Source organism: Dendropsophus ebraccatus, chromosome 4 (genome assembly GCF_027789765.1).
Source record: "Dendropsophus ebraccatus isolate aDenEbr1 chromosome 4, aDenEbr1.pat, whole genome shotgun sequence".
Taxonomy (NCBI): Eukaryota; Metazoa; Chordata; class Amphibia; order Anura; family Hylidae; genus Dendropsophus; species Dendropsophus ebraccatus.
This window is the reverse complement of record NC_091457.1, coordinates 128672026-128693628: the sequence shown is the minus strand read 5'-3', so window position 1 is coordinate 128693628 and position 21603 is coordinate 128672026. Positions and strand designations below refer to the sequence as shown.

General features: G+C 42.3%; 1 protein-coding gene across 2 annotated transcripts in view; it reads right to left on the bottom strand.

Moving 5' to 3' along the window:
* Positions 1 to 21603, bottom strand: part of ARHGEF3 (Rho guanine nucleotide exchange factor 3) — a 220109-nt gene that overhangs the window by 113268 nt on the left and 85238 nt on the right. Inside the window, exon 1 of one of the 2 annotated variants that reach the window (XM_069967002.1) lies at positions 17294 to 17374. The exons of the other annotated variant lie outside the window; for it this stretch is intronic. Coding sequence (XP_069823103.1) covers positions 17294 to 17326 — 33 coding nt within the window. The 5' untranslated portion in view covers positions 17327 to 17374. Of the gene's footprint in view, positions 1 to 17293; positions 17375 to 21603 lie in introns of those variants that run through there. 2 annotated transcript variants of the gene reach the window in all.

The window sequence follows — 21603 nt, the reverse complement described above, 5'->3', positions numbered from 1 at the left end:
GCAGGCTGCTAGACATAGAGTTCCCATCAGATAAGTGGACGCATCTGGAATAATCCTAATGTTATCCGTCTACGGATAATTTATTTACATACTGTATGTCCTAGACTCTTATGGGGGGGGGGGGATATGTTTCTAGGGGGTACCTGCACTACGTATAGGTGCAGTGCAGTGTATGATAATAGTCTTAGGCGTACTGTGATATGATTTACTTTGACTGGAGGCATTAAAAAAGAAGCTGATAAATATCATTGTATTGTAATATGCTGCAGGCTTGGGAAAGTCAATGGCTGACAGGTTTCGATACGCATAGGGAAATCTAGTTGGCATTTAGAGATGAATGAACGTGAGAAAAGTTCGGACTGCAGGAAGTATCAATGGACATTAAAAGGGTACTCCCGCAAAAAAAAAAAAAATCAAATTAACGGGTGTATGGCACAGTGCTCTCTGCTGCCACCTCTGTCCTAGACAGAAACTGTCTGCAACAGTGCCTGCTCTGGACAGTTCCTGACACGGACAGAGATGGCAGCAGAGAGCACTGTGTTATGGTGCTCTTACACGGAACGATTATCGTTCGAATTTTCGCAATAACGATCACATTTGAGCGATAATCGGCTCATGTAAACACAGCAAACGATCAAATGACGAGCGAGAAACCGTTCATTTTGATCTTTCAACAAGTTCTCAAATCGTCGTTGGTCGTTTGCAAAAAAAATTGCAGATCGCTTCGTGTAAACAGTCTTTCAACGATTTACCCTATGTGTGAGATGGGCTTAAGTGATCTTAAAACGATCGCAATAACAATTTTTTCAAACGATCTATCGTTCTGTCTAAATGCTGATCGTTATAAAAAACACATTGTTACTTTAAAATCGTTAAACGATCGATTGGGCGAATTATCGCTCCATGTAAAAGGATCATTAGACTGGAAAGCATACATCACTTCCTGCAGGACATACAACAGCTGATAAGTACTTGAAGGATTGAGATTTTTTTTTTAAATAGATGTAATTTACAAATTTGTATAACCTTCTGATCATTGATATGAAAATATATTTTTTCTTGCTGCAGTACTCCTTTAGTATGCAATATACAACTGGCAACTCAATGGAGACATCAGGTTGGTGCCACATGCGGCTTTTTTGCATTTTTCACAATGCACTATATGCAAAACTTAGGGATCAATTGGTGGGGGTTGCAATGGTCCGATCCACATTGATCAGGCATTCATCACCTATCCTGCAGACAGTTCCTGATGTCCTTCATGGGAAAACGCGATAATTGGTTTTAATACTTACATTCTATTAATATTATAGTTTCCTATGTTACTAAATTAAAAAAAGTGTTAGTATTTACTGCTGTGGTTGGTGTCCATGTGTCCTCAAAGACCAATATACCATCAGACTCCTAACTTTTCATCCTAATTCTTGTTTGGTTAGAATATCCTGCGTCCATGCAACAAACATGTCCCCCTTTGTAGTTACAGGAAATAGGGAAGGAAGAGCCTTGTACACAAATGTGACCGGTGTGGGAAGTGGCTGTGTCTGTGGGAGTATGGACCTGTCAATTCATGTGATTTTTCTGCCCAGGAACCTGCTGAGCGCTACCATGAAAGCCTCTCCTGGCCTCCCTATGAACGCTCTTATGCCTTCCGATGATGAGAAAATCAATTTAGCACAGTCCATTTAGTTGTCACTCTGGGGACCTGGAGGGACTGGTTAGGTGATCTGTGTTTTTGCAGCTGTCATGATGGCTTCTGCCGATGAGCCAGGTACCTCTGGACAGAGCCCTGGAATCGTCGTTTTCCATTTGGAAAAAATATCAATATAAATCTTTACGACGGGTCAGAGTATCCAGTTACTTCATAGGAAATCATAGACTTTTAAATGAAAGAAAGCATATGAAATATGTATTAGGAAGGCTACCACATGTCATGCTCAGCTGAGCCCTCCTGATATCACACCGAACAACAAAGCCTTCATGCCGGCCAAGAAGCTGTCACACTAGCCGATACAGACATATACATTTCTTTGGAAAATTGCCCTAGCGTAATAAGTCAAATAGGAACAGTTGTAATAATACTCTAAACATTCACCAGATCTTCTCAGTGGATACAATATATTATTGCATTGGCATCTAAGTGACTGAAGGAACGGAGAACATTCCCAAGTTCTATCCAAGGGAGCTGCTACTGCAACGGGGAAATCCTTTTATTACATCGTATCAATAAGGAGGCTCTATTGAGGGGATATGCTGTTACATCAATAGATGGAAAGGTCCATTAACATACATTCAGGGATCCAGAGCAACAAGATATGGAAATACTTTATGCAAAAGCTGGATGCATTGCACCTGGCACCCCCTACAATGCTTTCTAGGCTGACATACGGCACAGTGCCGGGCCTATAGCACCTGTCAATTTGCTGGAATGAAAAAATGATGTGAGCAACATTCTCTGATCCATCACAACAGAAGAAAGTTAGGTCAGAATGCTGGACCTATGTGAAACCACTCTAATAGTGGTGCCCATATTCTTTACATTAAAGTCATCTGTACCCATCTAAGAAGATAACAAAGATAGAGGAATGTAAGAGGTACTAGAGGGAGATTGAATGTACAATATAAGGCTATGTTCACACAATGTATGTTTTACATAAATCACGTCCGTTTTTGCAATTTGCAACAATGGCTGTGATTTATGCAAAATATACATTGCATTTGAATTAATGGAATTCCATCCGACCGCATGAAAAACTGACATGTCAGTTTTCTGTGGCCACTATTCATTGAATAGCGGCCGCACAAAACATGTCAGCTCAGACAATGGAGTGTGCGGCTTCGGCCGCACGCTCTATTGTGTGCAGCGGTGAATTATGATGCGGGTGCACACTGATGAGCCTGCGTCAGATTTCAGCAGAAATTAAAATCATCCGGCCGGTACTGCAGTACTGGCCGGGATGATCTTCAGTTACACAGAACGCCGTCACAGAATGGGTGGTGTTATACGTATTGTGAACCTAGCCTAAGATCTCAAAGTATGGAGGACGGGATTTTTTTGGAGTGCCCTGATGACCTGCATAATATATGGGGTGTAGGGGTAACCAGGAATTTTAAAATGGTAAGGGCATAGCTGGCAGGAAGGAAGGATCCTGAAGGGGAGGGAGGATCCTAAAGCGAACAATAAACCCTAAAGAGAATTGGAATAAAAAGAAAAGGTTAAAAATAGAATGTTAAAGAAAGAAGATAGAGTAAAAATCTCCAGTGGCTAGGGGTGAATGAGTAGAATGAAGATGAATGAACGGAAGCTATCTTCTATCCCCTTTGGGGACTGCAATGTATAAAGAAGAGAGGGGGTGGGAAGAGAGAAAAGAGTATAGTAGAATCAAAAAGATCAAAATGAAAAAATCTGAGATGACGGGAGGGGGACATCCCAAGGAATAGATTAGATAGGTAGGAGATGTGGACCAGAGGGAAATTATAGGAATTAAGAAAGACCTGGCGGTGGTCACCCGGGACACCCTCTCAAATAAGGAAGGAAGTGGCTGTAATTAGTTAATATGCTTGGTTGAAAGTCAGGCAAAGCGAGAGATTCAAACTGTGTTTTGATAAGTGCAATGCATATGGATGTTTTTAGTTTGACATGAATTAATAAAGTAAGTATATATATATATATATATATATATATATATATATATACAGTATATATATTTAAAAAATTAATCCGTACCCGCTGCTTCAGCAGCTTTAGCCAATAGTAGAAGGTGTAAGGGGGTCTCTCAACTCTCCACCAAGCCATTTAGAATCACATCTTATATATCAGCCTTTAGGCTGAGATTTATGAAAATAAAGTGTTTATAGGGATCTTAAAGGGGGTGTCCATGGAATTGATTTTAGACATATTGGGGGACAATTATGAACATTACGCCAGAGGCATACGCCAGGGAGAAGGTGCAGATTCGGCCCTTCTTCCTGTCGTACGCCATCTGTACGCCCGGCTCGCCCGATGGGCTGGCTGGCGGAGCTTTGGGGGGCATGAGCTCGGGGTGGGGGGGGGAACTTATCATGATTTACGCCTGTGCGCCTCTTAGCGAATCCTGCCATGAAAAAGGGGGCGGGGCTTATATAAGACCGGCATACTTGTACGCCGGTCTTCATAAATCTCCCCCCCCCCCCTTCCCCCGTTGTTTGCAGGCTGGGGTAAAAGCAAATAGGATATGAGCTCACCTTCCCCAATCCCCTGCTGCCATACTGACAACACCCAATCCTGCTGGACATCACTTCATTATGTCAAAACAAAGACCAGGAAGTTTCTGCTCAGCCAATCACTGACCACAGCCTAGACCTGCCTTAGCCACTAGCTGAGCGGGCACTTCCTTGTGTCTGACACCAGGATGTGCTTTGCAAGTTGAATGGACACTGCTAGGACAATGGCAGCAGGGAATGAGGACAGGTGAGTATACATTATGTATTGTTTTTATCCCAAACTTCACACATTTTACAGTAAACTAAAGGCAAACAAACCTGCTGATATATACTTGTAGCTAATAAATAATGAAGTATAAGAATATGTAGGTTTTCTTCTATAACTGTATAGATCACTGAATTGTAGAAACCTTTAAAATATTGATATTTATTACACTTTAATTAAAAATAAAAAACTTTTAACACACATGACTCACCACTTTTTCTTATTCTACATCGGCCACCATCCTATTACTATACGTCTTAGCCTTTATGTACAATTATCGCATCATGTAAACAGTGTTGTATATATTGCCACAGTTTTTCAATAGCTCTTGATTGCACAATTATCGCATCATGTAAACAGTATTGTATGTATTGCCACAGTTTTTCAACTCTTGATTGCACTATCCCGCCTGTCCTTTTTTATTTAGTCCTATGGGGCAGACGTGCTTTGTAAACAAGACTCTGTGCAATTCAATATAAATAATAGTAAAGTTTTTACTTTCCGTTCAGTAGATATAGTCTTTCTTTTAAGGACCCAGCATCATTGTTTCAGACTCTTGCTGTACATGTGTAAGATCAATATTTTTAAGGTTTCTACAATTCAGTGATCTACAGTGATCTATATCCTTGTAGCTCCCTACCTCCTCTTTCCAGCACCGGTCTTGTTATTTTTTTTTATCCCACAATTTTTGAATAATTTAATCCGAAGGAAATATGTAAATGAGGTTCTTTGGTGCACTGGGGTTATTCCTCGGCCACCCAGGGGACCATTCGGCCTGTGCACTTATGGTCTCCTATGGTCTACCGTACTTATGCATATTCAAGTATGCATAAGCAGGCTAACATTTTCAGTAACAGTGGGCTACCTGCAGGAATACACTATGAACAGCGCATGTGCAGGAACAGTAGCTTGTCTCCCTACAGTCACTGTCAAAGACCAGCCTGCTTATACATACTTGAATATGCATAAGTAAGTGTGACCGTAGGAGGTGGCGGGCAGGCCAAATGGTGCACTGGGGGGCAGAGGAAGGCTCCCAGTGCACCAAAAAGGCTCATTTACATATTTCCTTCAGATTAAATTACTTGAAAATTGAGGAACTTCCAAAGATAACAAGACAAGTGCCCGAAAGAAGAGACAGGGAGCTACAGGGACATTATCAGCAGGTCAATGCAAACGAACCTGCTAATGTTTCCCTTTACTGTAAAAAGAATTCCCTGGAAAACCCCTTTAGATCTGTTCTTTGACAATATCCTATAATCTGACACTGCAGACCCTTAATGAGTTTTAAATATCCTGAAATTGTAGGAAAAATTGAAAAATTCACTTTAATACCTGCTGCTAGTAAGGGTATGTTGAAGGGGAAGTCCATCCAGACCCATTTTTTAAGCAAGTGCTGGGGAGGGGGAGGATAAAAGAAATAATATGCTCTTACCTCCCCCATTCCAGCACTGGGGGCCATATACCGCCGCTCCGGTCCCCGGCCGCTTCCTGGTCTGAGCGAGGACACAGGTCGTGTTATTTGAGGTCCACCTAGCCAGTCAGCAGCTGAGACGGGACCCCACTACGGCCGCTGACTGGACCTAACATGTCACGACCTGGGGCTTCACCTGGCCCGACTTCACCTTTAATACTCCAAAACTGTTCACCATATGCAATGATAAATATTCTGGTATATAAGGTAACTGTACCATAGACCCCCAATATCTGACATGACCAAATAAAATTGATTATTCACCACATCAAAACCTCTGAGCTAACCGGCCCCTTCGCACTTAAAGGGCACCCTGGTCACACATCCCATTACTAAGAGCTGTAGTGAGTTGAGTCATCCAGAATTACTGTGGCACCCATTTATTTGAATGTCCGCCATGTTAAACCACATTTTCAGTACAATGGGTGTTGCAATAGACGTGAACAACAAATAGAAACTTCTCGTAGCCTGACTCTTACCGATTCCTACAGCAGCTTGTTGCACTATTCTAGGCACGGGTATTTTTTCCCATAAACTTCAATGAAGAAAGAACTAACTAGGATAAACATGTGAAACCCACATGTGCTACTACACATGCACTGCTAGAATATGGGATATTTTGATTGCTCCTTCTTGTAAATCCTCCTGAAGATTACATTGACCTCGCTGTTTGATGGTTACAGCGTGCCATATTTTTGCTGTAAAGCTTCATCATTATTTTGCTCTTATGGGTATTATAAAAGAAAAAGAACAATATCATAAAATCAAACATTATAGACTAGCTGTAATGTGAAAATAACTATAAAAGCAAGGGATTCTGGGATAGAACATCCAGCAGAGGCTCTGCAGAGGCATGTTGTAATGTATCCTGAATTCAAGGCGCCTCCGGACACACCACCAGCAAAGACTTTTCACTGACGTCTTCATCTTTGTATTGTCAGTGCTGAAATACCTCACTAGTGACCCCTCTTTGCCAGTACAGAGAACAGATGTCTCCTTTTAATATGACACTGCTTTACCATGCTGACGTGTGAGATTTCTTAACTCTACCTGCTCTAGTTCTCCATGTGTTGGTCCATATTGTGTAAGGAGTCTGACAGGCGATACTCCTTGAGAAAATATGCAAATTAGTTTACACTTTTCCCAGGTATTACTGTCTTTAAAGGGATACTCCAGCAAAAAAAATATTCTTTTCAACTCAACTGGTAGCAGAAAGTAAAATAGATTTGTAAATTACTTTAAAAAATGTTAAAATCTTAAGTCCACCAGTACTTATCAGCTGCTGTATGTCCTGCAGGAAGTGGTGTATTCTTTCCAGTCTGACACTGTGCTTTCTGCTGCCACCTCTGTCCATGACGTGAACTGTACAGAACCTTATAGGTTTTCTATGGGGACTTGCTACTGGACTGGACAGTTCATGTTACGAACAGAGGTGGCAGAAGAAGGCACTGTGTCAGACTGGAAGGAATACACCACTTTCTGCAGGACACACAGCAGCTGATAGGTACTGGAAGACTGCAGATTTTTAAATAGAAGTTATATACAAATCTGTATAACTTTCTAGTACCAGGTGATTTAAAAAAAAAAAAATACAATGGAGTTCCCCTTTAAGACTCACAATACCAACTGGATCTCCATAGTAAATTTTATGTACAAACCAAATGCATAATATTTTATTCATTTCCTTCTCACACAAAATAATCACCCCCTCTTTCCCCTCAACCTGGAATCTGTATGGCCCCTCTATGTTTTTATGCTTAAAAGATTAAGCGGTGGAAACTTTTAGGTCTGCCAAATAAATCCCCCTCCCACCTAAAGCAGAGTAAAGTCATTACTGGCCATAATTCTACAAGTCATGTCTGAAGTTTTATTGGGTAGTGGGCCTGGAACGTTACACACTGGAAAATACAAGATGTATTAATAGAAGTAATTACATTTTACAAAAAAAAAAAAGAAGGTAGATTTATTGTTTTCTTAGGCAGGAAGCCCTGTAATGGGGAAATAAAAGGAGAGAGACTCATCTGGGATCAGTTTTCAGGAGATTAATCTATATTATTAGTTGGGAAAAACAGGTGAAACCTATATCCACAGCTACCGTGCCGATAAAAGTCAAGGGGTTTTATAAAGTTATATAAAGAAGTCAAACCCTCTGCTTGCTTTCAGTGAATGGCTTTCAGACGCTGTAAGACGGGCCGGTCTCGGAAAAGATTATTCTGGATGATCTTTAGCGCCGCTGAGTTCTGATGTGTGTCCGTGTGTGCCCACATCAGAACTCCCCCACTGCACACAAAAGAGCATGCGGCCAGAGTCGCACACTCCACTGTGTGAACTGACAAGGTTTTCTGCAGCCACTATTCATTGAATAGCGGCCGCAGAAAACTGACATGTCAGTTTCTTGTGGCGCCGCTAGGGATTCCGGCCCGAGTGTATACACTCCAGCCGGGATTCACTCGGCCTGCAGCACAACGTAAGTTCCGTACTAATCATGGCCGTTGCAACAACGGCTGTGATTAATGCAGAATTTACGTTGTGTAAATATGTCCAGAAGCTGCAAACTGGTCCTGATCAGGTCCTTGTAGGGAACCATCTGCCGACATCTGTCTGGTTTTGAGCCTCTGGGCATAAATAAGAATGCATCCAATTACACAGCACAAGCAAGGATCTCGATATATCTAGCTGAACCAAAGTTATAGAATGTTTTATTATCGAGGTGTAATCTCTCCTATGTACTGCAATGTGAGATAATACATGAAGTCTTTCCCTCCGGTGGCTTTCTTACATATATAGCGGAATGAAAAGGGGGATTCCCACGCAGAATAAGGCTGGGTTCACACTACGTATATTTCAGTCAGTATTGTGGTCCTCATATTGCAACCAAAACCAGGAGTGGATTAAAAACACAGAAAGGCTCTGTCCACACAATGTTGAAATTGAGTGGATGGCCGCCATATAACAGTAAATAACGGCCATTATTTCAATATAACAGCCGTTGTTTTAAAATAACAGCAAATATTTGCCATTAAATGTCGGCCATCCACTCAATTTCAACATTGTGTGGACAGAGCCTTTCTGTGTTTTTAATCCACTCCTGGTTTTGGTTGCAATATGAGGACCACAATACTGACTGAAATATACGTAGTGTGAACCCAGCCCTACTCTTCGTATTTTGCTGAGGTTGTTGTAAAATTAAATAATAAAAAAATAAAAGTCATACTTACCAACCCCAGTCCCCTGCCACTCCCATTCCAGGGACTTTGGATCCCCTGTTGCTCATCTCTTCCAAGATGAAGATCTGGAGCAGGACCTGTCATTTACTAGTCGCAGTGATGCCAGGCCTCAGTCAGTCATTTGCCAAGTGGACACGTCCTGCTCCGATATCTCAATTCGAAACCAGAGATGAACAACGGTGGACCAGAAGTCCCTGGAACAGAAGCTGCAGGGAACAGGGTAGATCTGTAGAAATTTTAATTTTACAAAAGCAAAATATTTTTTTAAATTGTGCTGGAGTATCCTTTTAAATAGCTCTGTCGGGTTTTGCAGCTCAGCCTTTCTAAAGCTGACCATAGGATCCAGCGTTATCAAAACATGGCCACTTTCTTCAAGAGATAGCACCACTCTTGTCTCCAGTTCAGGTGTGGTTTGCAATTAAGCTCCATCCACTTTAATGGAACCAAGTTGCAAAACATAAACCCATACTAGAGCTTTGCTGTCTCTGGAAGGAAGAGGCCATGTTTTTCTAAGGCCCTGTTCACACTGAGCAAAACAAAAACGGCTCAGTCAATTCTTTGAGTGGAGAGGGGAGGAAGCGGAGGCGCACGCCCTCCCATTCAGACACTGCAGGACACTGAATGCAGCGGAATTCCGCGGTGGAGAGCTCCGTGACTGAATTTTGCCATTTTTGCTCAGTGTAAACTGGGCCTAAGGGTATGTTCACACTGAGGAATATGCGAGTATTCAGCGAGGAATTCAAGAGGAAAGTTTCTGTTTGAAATTCCTCATCTATTCATCTCTGGCAGAATAGGAGCAGAATTTAAGCGGACTTCGAATGGAATGCTATTAAGTCCTATTAACTTCTATAGGATTCCTCTAGCGGAATCCGCCCAAAGAATTGACATGTCAATTATTCAGGTGGAAAGCGCATCCACAGCGAAATTTTCAGTGCAGAAATTCCGCCGTTTTAAAGAAGTAGCGGAAAGTCCATTAAAGCCAATGTACATTCACAATGTTAGTTTTTTACGGGCGGAATTTCGGGTGGATTCCGCATGCATTTTGATGCGGAATCCACCTCCAATTCAGCGCGTATTCCTCGAGTGTAAACATACCCTAATGCTGGATAACCCCTTTAAGATGGCCATACATCGTCAATAGCTGTCAGTGGAATGCTCACTGGGCTGATGTCTCTCTCTCTCTTGTTCTAATCATACACAAGAATGCTCTTGGCCAAGCATTCATGTGTTCTAAATAGAGAAAGTGGGGATAGACATTACCAGACACAACTGGTGGCAGCTTATCTCTCTGAGAACCAAAGGATTGCACCTTTGAGATCCAACAATCACGATCATATGTGTAGGGAAGGAGTCAGGAGACCTCCATACACATTAGACATTCGACTAATCCTGCTGAAATAAGCAGGTTTGACCAAAGCTCTGATGTGTATGGAGGCCTTAAGATAACCGCTACTGGATAACCGCTATTTCTCTCTCAACATGGACACTTTGCTTAATGTATTTTCTTAAAGCGAATATACCACTAGTTACATTGCTTTGTTTTTTGTTACATGAACCAACTGGCGCCGCTGCAGGGATACAGAGGGTGCAGTCCTTTTTTAGAACCGTCGTCCGGTTCCTACGCACGGCGCCAGTCTGGAGGCGCAGCGGAGCACTGGGGTCCAGTAGGTTGGTCCCCAGTTTGGGGAAGCCCCCTCCCCTCTGTGACACTACTCTATTAGAATCAATGGAGCTGGGTCACAGAAGGGAGGGGAGATTGTCAAACTGGGGGCCGGCGGACCTGCCCCCAGTGCTCCAGGCCAGGCCGGTGCCCTGACAGGCGCTATGCGCAGGAACTGGACAGTGGTTTAAAAAAAGGACTGCACCACTGGCATCCCTGCGGTGGCGCACGGTCTGTTCATGTTAAAAGCCCAAAGTGATGTACCTAGTGGTATATTCCATTTAAGGGTAGCTTCACACATACCTGATCCGCAGCAGATTACACGCTGCGAGTTTGCTGTGAAATCATTTTCATTTTCATTCCACTGCGGATATGTCAGCCGGCCCCTTTAACCCCCCCACTGCCCCCAGCCAGGAGCATACATTACCTGCTCGGCGCCGTGGCTGTGTATGAGGCTCCCCACCAGTCAATCAGTGATGCCATGCACTGATTGGCGGATGGAGAGCGAGGGGAGCCTCACAAACAGCCGCGGCGCCAAGCAGGTAATGTAGGCTCCGGGCTAGGGGCAGCGGGGGGGGGTTAAAGGGGCCGGGTCACATACTAGCAGCGGAATGAAAATTCCGCTGTGGGTAAGTGACCCATTCAACTTCACACTACCAGGATCTGCAGCGGATTCATATAAAATCAAAACAGAGTTCCTGTCTCGGCCAGAGATGTCAGCAGAGAGCACTGTTTCAGACTGGAAAAAAATAACATTTCCTGCATGACATATAGTAGCTGATAAGTATGGGAAGACTTGAGATTTTTTAATAGAAGTAAATTACAAATCTATATAACTTTCTGACATCCGTTCATTTGAATGAAAAAGATTTTCGCTGGACAACCCCTTTAAAGACTGAAACCATCAGCAAACCATCTTTGCTCTTCTGTGATTGAAATACATTAGCAGTAAAGTTCACTGTTTCCACTGGTGGCTAAAACTGTCAGTGTCCCTTTAATAACAGATCTAACCTTTGAGTGCTACATAATAATAAGGATACAAGCAACAAATGAAAGGCCGATATGGTCACATATTCAAGGGCAGAGATAAGACCTGACACATTTAAGACTCAAAACCACAGCTGACTACCCAGCACTTAATCTGAGAAGCCGAGATAATATTTCATCAGTGAAAAGAGAACAATTTCAAAGAAACCCAACACAAAGTGTGAAGTTGTGGGAGTATACAGTTGAAGTTTATGGTAAACCACAGATCAAAGCCTTAATTCAGGGTAAGTACACCGGCTGCGGCATTCCTCTTAAAGGAATGGGGGCTCAGATGTGTCCCTGTCAACGCTAAAGAATATCTGGCGTACGTTGGCCTTAGACCTCCGCTTTGTTACAACACTGCCATAGAGCTCATAACTGTGCTCAGACACTCCATCTATGACACTGATGGCAAATGGACCAGAGAGCAGGAATGGCATGTCCAGTTACACAAAGTCAAGTCCAAACTGGAAGATGAAGGTAACACTGCTGCAGGTAGCGTGTACTGGCCACCCTGCAGCCCTGCCCTGTCTAAATGTCTGTAGCAAGGTCAAGGAGAGTCTCTAACATCATACAACACATGGAGCCAGAGTGAGAAATTACTTACTGATGAAAGGTTTGTGTTGAAAAGCAAAAGCTGAATGCAAAAGTTATCGGCTAGAAAGTACAAGAGATTCTTAAAGCCGAGAGCCGTGATGGCTGCAGCTGGGAGGAAATTATCCACTGGAGTCTCTATACCCCTTGGTGACATTTGCTGTACATGTATGGCCAAGAGCATGATGGTGCGGTCGCTCAGATGAGTCTACTCCAAGTGTGTTATATGGTTTATACCAGCCTGCTGCTGCTGCTGGGAACATCCATAACCAATTTATGGTCAAGAGCATTAAAATTTTTGCAGAAGTGCCCATAAGCTACTCCTCTCACAAATTAAAGGGGTACTCAAACATTTTGATCGTCCGGGCAGCCCATGGGGTATAGCTGCTGCCGCTGCTCCTGTTTTTTGGAGTGACGGCAGCAGATTGTTGCTATATAAGTCGTGTTCAAAGACAAACGACTTCAAACATCAGCTGACATGAACGATGTCGGCTCATCGTTGCCTCCTATTCCACGGGACGATTATCGGCCGTAACGGCCAATAATCATTCCGTGGAATAGGGCCTTTAAGTCCCGGCCAGTACAGATGGTCACGGATCAATGTGTCCATAAATCACATGCCTGCCTTCTCTGTGAGTGCAGATGACCAGGGCTACCTGTATTCAGTCACTTTTTTTCATCCAGCTGCCTTCAGGAGATTGGACCTGGATTTCAAGTAATTATAGCTTTGTATTACTAAGTATATTAAAAAAAGGAAATAAAAATTATACCACCGGTAAGTGCTGTCGCTGGAGCGGCAATCCCGGCAGCAATATACCCTCCCCTTTTCATAATCAAGTCTGGCTGTGTCACAGAGGGGAGGGGATATCGGTACACCGGGGGCGCCAGGCCCACCTCTAGTGCATAAAGCAGCCTTATTTGCATATGAATAAGCCAGTGCAGATGGCAGAAATTGGGCAACTATTTGTAAAATTGATCGGTCAACTGGAGTCTCCGCACCGGCACTGACCAGGTGATATTTAAAAAAATTTAATATCATTATTGGTACATTCACTTTAAAGCACGATAACAAAAAAAAAAATAATAATGTAAATTGCAAACATGCTTTATAACACATCTCCTGCTGATTTAGATTTTGAAAGTTACGGCTGTGACTTTTTAATTATTAATTAAGTCATGGTCAATGTTGGAGCGTGATAGAAAAGGAAATGGAAAAGTAAAAACAGAATGGGGGAGATTTATTAAACATGGTGTAAAGTGACACTGGCTCAGTTACCCCTAGCAACCAATCAGATTCCACCTTTCATTCCTCACAGACTCTTTGGAAAATGAAAGGTGAAATCTGATTGGTTGCTAGGGGCAACTGAGCCAGTTTCACTTTACACCATGTTTGATAAATCTCCCCCAAACTCTTTAACCTTTATTATATTTGTGTCGTCAAAATAACATTTCTGAGCCAAATACTCCACATATACAGTAATATGTTTTTGGAGCAAAACCATATTGGAAAAGACAGCAGCAAAAGGTTATCATTATTAGTGCTTTAAAAAGAAATAGCTTGGCCTATATTCTTGCTTTAATGACATGTCAGAGGTTTTGACTGATGGGGTCCAAGACCCTACTGATCAACAATACTGTGTGCCTCATTGTGTCTGCTACAGACTGCTCAGAACACAAAGTATATGATGTATGGATTTATAGAAAGCGTATAGGCCTTTCTATGAATCCATATAGCTCTCACTTGTCTCTACCAGGAGCAGAGGGGACCTCAACACCCAGACCCTCTTCGATCAAAATCTCTGATGTGTCATTATGGCCAAAAAAATGGAGCATGCGGAAGCTGACCTGAGGACCCCCTAATAACTCAGAATTTCCTGAGTGTACAATCCCTTTAAAACAGGAAAGTTCTGCAGCTTTCCTGCCAGATTAAGTGGTTGCCCTAATAGCAGCAGAGGTGTCCGCACATGATCTCCTTTAATGCAGTGTGAGTGATGGTGCCACCAATACACCCACAAATGCACTGTGCCAAATGATGGCCGCCAGTCTTCAGCAGGAGTTCAAGGAACATAAAGTAAAACACATTAGAAATTGGGGACCAATCGGAAAACAGAGGAATCAACTTGATGATCTATCGTCTTAACCCAATTAATAAATTGAGTGGATCAATTAATCAATTGACTCAATTATTACTTATATATTGTTCTGCTTCACAGGAGATCTACTGAGTTGGAGAGTCTCGTCTCCCTCAATCTGTAAAGTTCAATGCAGGTAGCAAGACTTTATATTATTCCAGACGTGAAAGTCTCCCAAGGTTAGAGGGAAGTGTATCTGGTTACTCTGTCCAATGTCAAATTACTGTATAACACGGAAAGTATATTAACCCTGTTAACCCTGCCATTTCTGAAGTGGTCTACAAACCAAAGTTCTACCATTTGTTTGACAGGGTTAATGTCAAGTCTTTACAAACACTCTATCCAATGTCGGATACAATATCCTGATATAAACACTGGGATATTGATAAGTTAATGAGTGGAAAGAGAAAAGAGGAAAAAAAATGTTAAATCTAAAAATCTTGATTTTGTAGCATGCCATATCCAATGTCAGTACAGAATATTCTAATCCAGGTAAGCTGGAAGCCATAAGACAAGGCTCTGTCAACCCAGGAGGTAATGGACACACAACAGGCAAGGGCCACACACAAGGGCCACACAACAGCCCAACCTAATGGGTGAGTGAACTCATGTTGGTTAAGGTTTTTGGCCGACCGGAGCTCAAAGTTCACTCAGCTCTACGAGCAATGTCTTAGACAAAGGTTACCAAAGTCTAGGAGTTGCTAACTACTATTATGGTAGTTAGCAAGAGAATAATATGACTTTATTGGACTCAAAACAGGACAACCAATTTTCAAAGGTAGAAAGATTAACAGAACTGGTGTTGCTTTCCCTTCCTCACTGATCTGGCAACGAAAACTTTCCGAAGCATCAACTAAAAACAACTCATAAAAGTTAGACATATGGGCATCATGGGATATGTTCTGCCCTGGAATACACAATAAGGAAATGAGAAAGTATTTGACATTTGGCTTTACCATGCCCGTCATTTGTAGAAAAAGTTACACTAGAAACTAAACTTGCCACAATGGGAAAGTAGTGTAAAACTCATTGTACACATCAGATAAAAATAATCCAAACCACACAATCACAACAAATATGTGCACTGGTTGAATGTACATTTCTGAAGATATAGGTGTTCATTAACATATTAATTGTGCTAAGCCACATTGTTCCTATGAGACCAATAAGAATGTATATAGTTGGCACCTAGTGGTGATTGACTGTATTCTAATAAATTTGAAGATAGTCTGTCAGTGGTTTTGAACCTTCAGGTTGAATGGCCAATAAAACTTAGTTCTAATGCCCCAGGCACAATGACTGCAAGTGTCCAGGAGGCGGGCCTTTCTTGTTAAGTGGTCAGAGATTTCTGTGGGAATGTTTTTCCAGGCCCTCCTCTCTACTCTATCAAGTCAAAACTGCTGACAGACCTTATAAAAAGGTTTTCCCTTGTATCAAAAGGATGGAAGCCAAAAACAGCCAAGTAGCAGTCTTATGCAGTTATCAAAATTCCCATTGACAGTTACATAAACATCATAGAGTTACATAAACAGCATAGCTCCCAATGCTACGCCATTTGTGTACCTTTTATTAATACCAATGGGAGTTACACAAATTGCATAAGACATCTAACTTGGTATTATGGGCTCCACAACCCTCTTTGGCAGCTGCAAACAGGCTGGAGATGGCTTTGAAGCCATTTTTTTTAAACATAAGAAAACCATGTTACAGCTTGCTCTACTCGGAGCAATACACAAGTAACTTGTATGTCATAATGGAGTTAGTTAAGAAAGTTATATACAACACTTTGTAATGTTTAATAGGACAGTGATTCAGCCCAATAGACAAAATTCCAAATGTTTGCTGTATGGTAACTATTTAAGCAAGTTCTAATGTACTTACAAAAGGCCAATATTTTTTCAGTTCTGACATTTTGTCAGGACCAGACAATCATATAATGTGTATACAGGCCTCCCGACAGCTATCGTATGTGTACTGCCAGCTTTAGACAAACTAACGCTTGGTCGGAACCACAAAGATGAACAAAGTAAGGTTAAGCTGAGTCTAAGGAATGTACAGAGGAGTTGGGACCAATAAATTCTAGTGGGCTATATCTGGCCTATAGGACATCAGCAGCAGACTTGCTCTACACTGCTTCTCCCAAATATTCCATGCAATGAAACACTTTGTACGTTTGTTAGTTGACCATAATGCACCCAATATGCTTACTGGATACAACATCACTGGATACAGTATACATATATAGTAAAAATAAAAAATATGTGACAGCTAAACATCATGGAAAAAAACAAACAAAAAAACAATCACCCCATAGTTATAAATCTTAAAATTTCAAGCTATATATGTCAGAAGCTTCTTCAGTTGAGCCGTGATACACCGAGATGACAGCTTATCAGAGGACACGCCTATAATGCCCATTCTGCCATGATGCATTCTATACACATGTACTTACATACATCCTTTTACATAGCAATGTTAGAACTAGGTGTTCTAATAAAAAGCATAAACAACACCACCATCATATAAAATGTACAAAAGCACTAAAATCTACATACAAATGACGGGAAAAAAAATTCTTTAGATCACGGGACAAAATAAAGATCTTGTAAATTTGGATGTATGTGCACGCAGCAGATAAGCTAAACTAATAAAAGTAAAGCTATGAGATGGATGATTGGGGGGATTTGCATTGTAAGTGATAGAGAGGAGTGGACTCACCTGATGATGCACAAAACAGCAGCACCACACCATGAGGCTGCATGAGATGGAATTCCTACCAGATCTTTATTCTGCTCAGTGTCTGAGTGCACAGGACGGGGAGCAGGAGGCTGCAGAGTATGCAATACTGCTTCATGATTTCCTTCCAGCTGCCTTGGTAACCCCTCCCAGTGAATAGCCTAAAGTGCAAGGCAGGAAGCGACTATCTGTTGCTATCAGAAAATGTATAATTCAAACGTTTCACCCCTATGTGTGGTTTGTTAAAAGCACTTATTGGGGAAGGCACACTCCACCTCATGCTGCTCGGAGACAAGGACCTGATGCTGATCCTTCATGCTGAGAGCTGTCCTGTCTCCATCTCCAGGGCTGTGGTTTGTGTCTGAGATAAGAGGATCAGTCATCAGGGTGTACTACATCTGGGCTGGCTGATGCCCTTTGATGCTCCAGGGTGGTGGGCTCAGATAGATGTGCAGCACGCTTTCTGAGAGATAAGGCTAGTATACCACCATGGGCCAACGTCTATGGCCGACCATGGTTGTAGGCACAAAACCACTTCCCATAAAATATACTGTATATGAATATATAAATATAAAGTACTTTGATCATGGTGCAAAGTCATAAGGACATTTTTATTATCAGTTTATTCAGTGAAGATTTTGCAGAAGACGGGTAAGAGGGTTTTAGCCTTTGTCCATAAAGACAGGGATGGAGAACAGTCAGCCCTCCAGCTGTTGCAAAACCACAATTTGCCTGGACAGTTATAGGTTTAGCTTCGGCTCTCCGGGCATGATGGGAATTGTAGTTTTGCAGCAGTTGAGGGGCCAAAGGTTCCCCATCTCTGATAAAGACGATGCATCTTTGATGCTGAGGTCTACATGTACACAGGTTCTACTCAATACTGGGCAGCACTTAGTGGCTATTCTGTCATTTTCCATGACAGGTGATGTTTTGATACTTTGGTGGTACTGCCCGCTCAGCCAATGCCTGGCAGGTCACCACCACGGCCAATCATTGCCTAAGCGGACATGTCTTGCATGTTGAAACATCACCAGAAAGTGAAGAACAGCAGGGACCTGGGAACAGTCAGCAGAAAAGGGAATGTATCAGCAGACATGGGCAGATAGATAATAAGGACATAAAAAAAAATTATCCCTATCTTAGCTGATTATTGTTTGCAAAGTTCTAAAATCACATTTCCTTTCCTCCCTGCCTGGCTTCCAGCACTGAGCCCTGAACATCAATCATTCAGGGCTTGGAGTGGTGGGGGAGGAGGCATGCATGCTACAGCTTGGCCAAACCTCCATGACACCAAATCTCTGAGCATGATATAGAGCTGACAGATTCCCTTTGACACCTATCTGCAGTATTTGGCTTTTTTTCATCGCTCCTATAGAGAGGAATGCACTTGGGCCCTCAAGCACCCCCTGTGCTTTGTATTAATGGACACCCCGGTGACAGGGTTTTCAATGATTATCCATGTATCATTTATCCTGTTGTGGAAACACCTCTTTAACCAGAATTGCAGACAGTTGACTTGGCCCAGTCATTATGTTTGTAATCGTCATCATTTTACAATCCACATTAAATGTTGCCTTCTGAGTTTAGAGACATGATTCATTTTGGGTGTTTAAGCTGCCAGTGAATTTAGGCCAAGTTGTCGAGACAGAATGAAAACGAAGGCTGGCAATCCAGTAACCGGTCTGGGCCCAAACATTGAATGAAGTATTGCTGCTTGTTTCAGTCAAGGCAAGAAATGTATAGAAGCAGCAGAAGGGACTTACAACCAGCCAAACAACCACAAGATAGCAACTGCCCAAACAGCCATAGCAGCCATTCATTATAGGAATTATACAGAAATTCCTATATGTTTACAACGGAGGAAACTTCCTCAGACTTCCTATCACTTCCTGTATCACACAAACCCTGACAATTCTCTACAGAGAAGGGAAGTTGTGTTTATTGACAGGGAGTGTGGCTTCCCCTCTTCAATCGAAAAAAGCATTAATGGTGGGAAGTATGTATGGTATAAATAATTGCATCATGGTGAACGACTGCCCATGTATCCTATTGGAGTCTTATTTCCTTGCTTTTTACTGGGGGGGTAAGCGTCCTACGACTCGATCATTTTTGTAAATGTTAACTGGACCTATTAGACGGCCCAATGATCAAGCCGTAAGGGCTGCATGGACATAGTTATCGTTGTCCATGCAGCCCTTGCCCAAATACCTGATATCTTACCTCTCTTCGCTCCCGCTCTTCTCTCCTGTGCTCCGCAGTTTTCCAGTCCCGGGGGCAGCAGCGTCTGAGCGGCCTGTCAGCTGACAGGCCGCTCAGCCAATCACATCCTGGGACCACCGCAGCCTGTGATTGGCTGAGCCGCCTGTCAGCTGACAGGCCGCTCAGACGCTGCTGCCGCCGGGACTGGGAAGCTACAGAGCACAGAAGAGAAGACCGGGAGCGGGGAGAGGTAAGATATCAGACGTTTAGGCAATCGTCAGCCGTGCATTGCTATTACACATAGCGATGCACAATTGGCGCCCTACAATTTTAGGTCCAAACCTAAACCAATGATCAGCCGATGATCATTGTCATCAGCTGATCGTTGTCTCTGCTACACATAAGAAACAGTACCAGAACTACCTTTTTGGCAAGGCTTATGCTACAGCGCAAGATAAGGTTGCATATAAAAAAACCGCTGAACGGAGTGCTCCTCATAAATGAAAGATCATTCATCAATAATAATACTAAGTGAAGAAGAAAACTGGAGGGCACTCGCCGTATTTTCATTCCAGCAGGTACATAGGTAACGTGCTCGGACACCAACCACTCATCAGCATTATTAGGAGCACTGCCGCCCCCATCGTGCCAAGCTTGCCCGCTACTTCTTATGATAATCGATGGAGCGGGCAGGCGCCGAGGAGGAAGGAATGGGACATACCTTCCTTTTTAGCGTCCCATGTGCATTAGGCACCTATAAGCAGGTTAGATTAGTGGTTGTCTAGCATAGAAAATTGTATCCAATGTCCTTATCTTTTAGGACCCAGCACATACATACATTACACAAACTGTCTAATAATTAAAATGGAATCCATGTAATGCTTAATTTCCCCTGCAGAGGCGCTACAGAAAAACTGAATGCATGCAAAAAGGTTCAGAAGGACACTCTTTGATCAGGTAATCTCAAAGGACCCTTCTAAATCCTTCTAAAAAGGATTGTCCAATACAGTACCTTTAACTGAAATTCATACATCAGAGGACTGAGTGCTATAGTAAAATAATAAAAGACCTGGGAAAATGGCATCAGCAGTTATAGCAAAGGCAAAGAGATAAATGAACACTATTGTGAAGAATGCTTGACCCTCAAGTCATTCCCAGCCAAGATTCTGCATCTTAACTGTGTGATGAGACATTTGTATAGACATGAAAGACAATATCAGGAACATGGGAGCTGTACATGCTTCGTAAACGTGAACATTCAAAAGCTTGGCGAGTTGCCACCTCTATAGCCAGCTGCAAATGGCTTAAAAGACTGTTTCCTTTAACGCACAAAATCTACTGAAACAATGAAAATGTTGATGATGGAGGGTATACTGCCCTGGAACGGGTTGTCCATTCGGGAAATGGAGATCGGCAGGACAAAAGCGGCCACCTGGCTCCGTATCACAGACTCTGCAAAAGCTGTTTACTCAGCGAATTATAGAATATTAACAAGCAGTAAATTGGTGAGTGGTTGCACATAAAACTGATATATATTGTTTATCACTGTCTAGATCTTCAAAGTCTGCGGAGGGGAACACCAGACCATGCCCATTCCTACTCTTCCAATCGGTACAAGATGAAAGTAGGAAACAGATCACACAAGTAATGAAATCCTGATGCGCTGTTTATGGATTATGTGTAATCAAAGGTACAAATTGCAAAGCCCACCCACCGTGTGTAATGATGCCGTGATTTGTGCAGAGGGGACTCCTAAACATTGGAACAATTTAGGTCTAAAGAGTCATTTTCTTTTTGATGATACGTACAAAGCTACATTCTACTATGGGATATCACATACAACTGCCTCAAGATGACCTTTGGGTGGTTTGGGGTTGTGGACGGAAAACTTTTTTGAGCTGTTAAACTTTGCCTTATACGACACCACAGTTTCTAGCACAAATAGCAAACTAATAGCTTCTGGAAGAGGTTTTAATACAGTAATATGAGAAAAAACAGGACTCTTAAATTGAATAAAGTCTGAGTTCATTGTATCTTTCATTGGCACCTTATTTGGTCTCATATTTCCACTGTCGAAAAAGTGCTCTATAAAG